General features: G+C 34.5%; 1 protein-coding gene across 2 annotated transcripts in view; it reads left to right on the forward strand.

Annotated features, from left to right (window-relative positions):
- LOC128641805 (uncharacterized) overlaps positions 1-6000 on the forward strand; it is a 216811-nt gene that overhangs the window by 112591 nt on the left and 98220 nt on the right. For both annotated transcript variants that reach the window (XM_053694344.1, XM_053694345.1), the window contains one exon: positions 3033-3184. In XM_053694344.1, the coding sequence (XP_053550319.1) occupies positions 3033-3184 (152 nt within the window). The remainder of the gene's footprint in view (positions 1-3032; positions 3185-6000) is intronic.

The raw sequence follows: 6000 nt of genomic DNA on the forward strand, positions 1-6000 counted from the left end.
ATGCTATGACCACCATATATCAATGATAATGCTCAGTAAATCCAATTACTTTACAGGACTCACTAACTTTTCCAATACCATGTGGATACTAAACATTTTTGCTATGCCAAAAGGTGTCCCTCGAATGCTTGCATATATCAGAGCTCTGTGGGCCAAAACAAAAAGAAAATAATTCAGTTAATGTAGACTCTACTTCCTGACTGATAATCCACACCTCAAATAAGCTAAAAAGCACAAAATATGAACATAAGATGATGCATCCCACATGCAATGAGGGGTCAATGCAATACCCTTGAATTGGCATAACCCAACAAGTGGGTAAAATAATGGTTTTCAGGAAGTCTCAATACCTTTTTTTATCTAATATAGCATACCATCCAGCTGCCCATACCAAGGACAAAACCTTATCAAATAAACTTTGAACAACTGAATAGGCAGTCATTCTATCTAAAGAAACGTCCTGCTCTATTTGCACTGTTACCATCAGTGGACACTCTATATGATTTCAAATTGAATCAAGAGTAAATTAAAGGGACAGTCTAGGCCAAAATACACTTTCATGATTCAGATAGAGCATGTAATTTTAAACAATTTTCCAATTTACTTTTATCACCAATTTTGCTTTGTTCTCTTGGTATTCTTAGTTGAAAGCTTAATCTAGGAGGTTCATATGCTCATTTCTTAGACCTTGAAGGCCATCTCTCTTCAGAATGCATTTGAACAGTTTTTCACCACTAGAGGGTGTTAGTTCACGTATTTCATATAGCTAACACTGTGCTCGTGCACATGAAGTTATCTGGGAGCAGGCAGTGATTGGCTAAACTGCAAGTCTGTCAAAAGAACTGAAATAAAGGGGCAGTTTGCAGAGGCTTAGATACAAGATAATCACAGAGGTTAAACGTATATTAATATAACTGTGTTGGTTATGCAAAACTGGGGAATGGGTAATAAAGGGATTATCTATCTTTTAAAACAATACAAATTCTGGTGTAGACTGTCCCTTTAAGTAATCACAAATCCCTAACCAAACTGAACTACAGCTTAGCTTTTCATGCATAACCCCACCTTCTAGCAACTAGACATTGCACCATATTTATAATGTTCACTAGTGATTTCTCGTTCACTCTGTGTCCGATAATCAAAAACTCGCTGGAATGGAGAGAAATATACCTTATATTGTAATTTATGTGTCTCCCCTTCACACCCCGAACACTGCATAGATAGATAAACATCTCTCAACCTAACATTTGCATTTCTACAATTATTTGAAGGACCTTGCAGTACTGAGAAAACTTGTTAGATCATCTCACTAGAGCGGAGAACTTTAGATCATTGGACCTTAGAAGACTATGAGCAAGCTCCACTGCATCCTGATTATTCATGTTTGAATCTACACATACTATCGCACAGAATTGGTTTTGTTTGAAGAAATAGCAAAAACCCTTTTCTTAATGTATTCAATAACTACTGCCTCTGCAAGATCTGATTACAGTTAGCTTATAGACCTAGTGATTTTATTATTGAATTGTTGCGGACAAAATTACAATATACAAAATATCTAAATGTAAATGTTTCAATGAGAGTTGTTAAAATACTGTAGGTTCATAATGTTGCAAACCTTGCAGATTCTTGTTAACCCCTTGCCAATGCAAATATTTTGCAACCAAGGGGCTAACCATAAACCCTAATATTAATGGGATAGTGTAGTCAAATTTAAACTTTCATGATTTAGATAAGGTATGTCATTTTAAACAACTTTCCAATTTACTTCTATCATCATGTTTGCTGTGTTCTCTTTGTATTCTTAGTTGAAAGCTAAACCTAGGACACTAATTGGCTAAAATTAGAACTGAAATAAAGGGACATTCTGCAGAGGCTTAGATAAAAGATAATCATAGAGGTAAAAAGTATATCAATATAACTGTGCTGTTATGCAAAACTGGGGAATTGGTTATAAAGGGATTATCTATCTTTTTAAACAACAACATTCTTGAGTAGACTGCCCCTTTAACCAAACACAATGAAGAGTATCAACCAAATTAAGTCAATTTGTTAGTGTTGAAATGTCACATTTAAAGTTTCAAGCAAAATAGTTTTAACAGCAACATTTTGACACAATCTTATCTAGCTCATTGATTTAAACAAATAAAAAATACCATGCAAGCCTTCCATTTTTGGTGTGTCCTAAATCCATGCTATCAGCTACACCTGTTAAAGGGACACTGAACCCAAAAAAATTGTTTTGTAATTCAGAAAGAGCATGCAATTTTAAGCAACTTTCTAATTTACTCCTATTATCATTTTTTCTTTGTTCTCTTGCTATCTTTATTTGAAAAAGAAGGCATCTATGCTTTTTTTGGGTTCAGTACTCTGGACAGCAATTTTTTATTGGTGTATGAATTTATCCACCTATCAGCAAGGACAACCCAGGTTGTTCACCAAAAATGGGCCGGCAGCTAAACTTACATTCTTGCATTTTAAATAAAGATACTAAGAGAATGAAGAAAATTTGATAATAGGAGTAAATGAGAAAGTTGCTTAAAATTTCATGCTCAATCTGAATCATGAAAGAAAATTTTGGGTACAGTGTCCCTTTAAAATTTTCTTCAAAGGCTGTTTAAACTCATCAGTAGACAATGATCATCTTTCCAAGCCTTCCTTTAGTGCACAGGAACCTATCATTTATAAATCCAAATCCCCCTATCGATTCCGTGTTTAAAGGGATCAGAAAGCTCAGAATCATTTCAGAAAATCTATGTATAAACTAGATTAGCAGTTATCAATCTTTAAAATCTGAGAATAACAAAAATAACAATGAGGAAATAAAGGTTGCTCATGTTTGCGTTGATAAGTGACCAATTCAGGAACAGTTGATCTAGTTCCTGTAATTTCATAATATTTACTACTTAAAATCTTAACTGTGATCTGACCTCTCTGTTCTTTCAACATATGTAGCTTATCTATTTTTGACAGGTTGACATTTTGTGTTTGTAAAATCAAAAAACAAAAATGTATTGTGCTTTTGTTCATAGTGAAACCAAAGACTCCGACAAATGTCACAATTGACTCCAGTGAAAAAGAATATTTATTAGTGAACTGGAATAATGGATACCTCTCAAGCAGCAATCTGAAAGATAAACTAATTTATGAAATTAAAATTACAAGCAAGCAAGATCCTAAAGAGGTAAACCATGTGTATATCTACCTTCCTATAAACAGACTAAAAAAGACCAAGTTAGAGAGCAAAATATAATTAGAAATAGATAGATAGATAGATAGATAGATAAATAGATAATATTGATGTATAGTTGACAGATATGTGATTGGATGGTTGTTTCATGGATTGATAGATAATTGATATATAATTGACAGATATGTGTGTGATAGATAACTGACAACTATGTGATTGATTGATTAATTGATTGATTGATTGATTGATTGATGGATGAATTGATAAACAATTTATATATAATTGACAGATATATGATTGATAGACTGGGAGATAGACATACAGTGATGGAGAGCATGATAGATAGATAGATAGATAGATAGATAGATAGATAGATAGATAGATAGATAGATAGATAGATTGATTTATTGATTGATCTATAAATGGATATATTTGTTATATTCTTATGTCATTTGTTATGTGTTTAAAGTATTTATGTAAACAAAATTCCCTGGGAGTTGGGGCTGTAAATATTAATGAATAATTATACATCTAAAATGTTTTAATTAAAAATAATATAAAAACGGCACCCATTTGTCCATGAAGTCTGAGACAGATGCATATTTTTCTTTTTTTTTGTTTGTTAGGTTTATTTAAGGGGAGCAGAATTCTTTGGGGCATGCCCCGCAAAAGGCCCTTTTAAGGGCTGGTAAGGTAAAAGAGCTTTTCAATTTTTATTTTAGAATAGGGTAGGGCATTTTTTTATTTTGGGGGCTTTGCTATTTTATTAGGGGGCTTAGAGTAGGTGTAATTAGCTTAAAATTGTTGTAATATTTTTATAATGTTTGTAAATTATTTTTTTATTTTTTGTAACTTAGTTCTTTTTTATTTTTTGTACTTTAGTTAGTTTATTTAATTGTATTTATTTGTAGGTATTTGTATGTAATTAATGTATTGATAGTGTAGTGTTAGGTTTAATTGTAGATAATTGTAGGTATTTTATTTAATTAATTTATTGATAGTGTAGTGTTAGGTTTAATTGTAATTTAAGTTAGGATTTATTTTACAGGTAATTTTGTAATTATTTTAACTAGGTAGCTATTAAATAGTTATTAACTATTTAATAGCTATTGTACCTGGTTAAAATAAATACAAAGTTGCCTGTAAAATAAATATTAATCCTAAAATAGCTACAATATAATTATAATTTATATTGTAGCTATATTAGGGTTTATTTTACAGGTAAGTATTTATCTTTAAATAGGAATAATTTATTTAATAAGAAATAATTTATTTCGTTAGATAAAAATTATATTTAACTATATTATAATTATATTTAACTTAGGGGGGTGTTAGTGTTAGGGTTAGACTTAGCTTTAGGGGTTAATAAATTTATTAGAGTAACGGCGAGGTCCGGTCGGCAGATTAGGGGTTAATACTTGAAGTTAGGTGTTGGTGATGTTAGGGAGGGCAGATTAGGGGTTAATACTATTTATTATAGGGTTATTGAGGCGGGAATGAGGCGGATTAGGGGTTAATGACTTTATTATAGTAGCGGTGAGGTCCAGTTGGCAGATTAGGGGTTAATAATTGTAGGTAGGTGGCGGCGATGTTGGGGGTGGCAGATTAGGGGTTAATAAATATAATATAGGGGTCGGCGGTGTTAGGGGCAGCAGATTAGGGGTACATAAGTATAACGTAGGTGGCGGCGGTGTGTGGTCGGCAGATTAGGGGTTAAAAATTTTTATTAGAGTTGCGGCGATGTGGGGGGACCTCGGTTTAGGGGTACATAGGTAGTTTATGGGTGTTAGTGTACTTTAGAGCACAGTAGTTAAGAGCTTTATGAACCGGCGTTAGCCCAGAAAGCTCTTAACTCCTGGCTTTTCTCTGCGGCTGGAGTTTTGTCGTTAGATTTCTAACGCTCACTTCAGCCAAGACTCTAAATACCGGCGTTAGAAAGATCCCATTGAAAAGATAGTATACGCAAATGGCGTAGGGGGATCTGCGGTATGGAAAAGTCGCGGCTGCAAAGTGAGCGTTAGACCCTTTCCTGACTGACTCTAAATACCAGCGGTAGCCCAAAACCAGCGTTAGGAGCCCCTAACGCTGGTTTTGACGGCTAACGCAGAACTCTAAATCTAGGCGTAAAAGTCAGATTACAAGTGGAGCGCTAAATATCGCTTTCATGAAACTTACACTGACAATATAAATATTTTGGTTTCCAATTCTATTGGATCATCTCTTTTTCAAAAACATTCATCAAAATGTTTAAAAACAATTTTGTAAAAATAATCTTCTATTAAGACAAATGTAAATAAAAAAAGGGTTAGTACCACCTTGTGGAACAGTCACTTTTTGAGAGCTCTGCCTGTTATTCCTCTTGCGGCTCCTCAGGAGCGAATCAAGGTTTTTGGGTTGCATGAGGCTGCCTAGCTATGCTATGCTCTGCCCACTCCCTGCCAAGCTCCGCCCAATCCCCCAATCAGCCCTGCCCACTGCATGGTCATTAGGGTTACCTATTGTCCTCTCAACTAATACTGGATGACCTGGGTATTTAGTGGGCTCACATTGTACCCTCGCAAAATTTATATAATTTTTACAACTGATTTCACAGTGATTTTACCGCTTTTGCTGCAAGTAATAAACTAGGCAGTGAGTTTATCCTTCCTAGTTGCTAGCAAGGCACAAAAATAAGTGATTTCAACCCCCCCCCCCCCCCCCCATGACTGGTAATAGCACACACAGAACAGTGATTGTACACTCCCTCGCCATGGCTGCCAGTACCAAACACAGAGCAGATATTGTACCCCCCCCAGTGGCTTCCTTTAACA

Source organism: Bombina bombina, chromosome 11 (assembly GCF_027579735.1).
Source record: "Bombina bombina isolate aBomBom1 chromosome 11, aBomBom1.pri, whole genome shotgun sequence".
Lineage (NCBI taxonomy): Eukaryota > Metazoa > Chordata > Amphibia > Anura > Bombinatoridae > Bombina > Bombina bombina.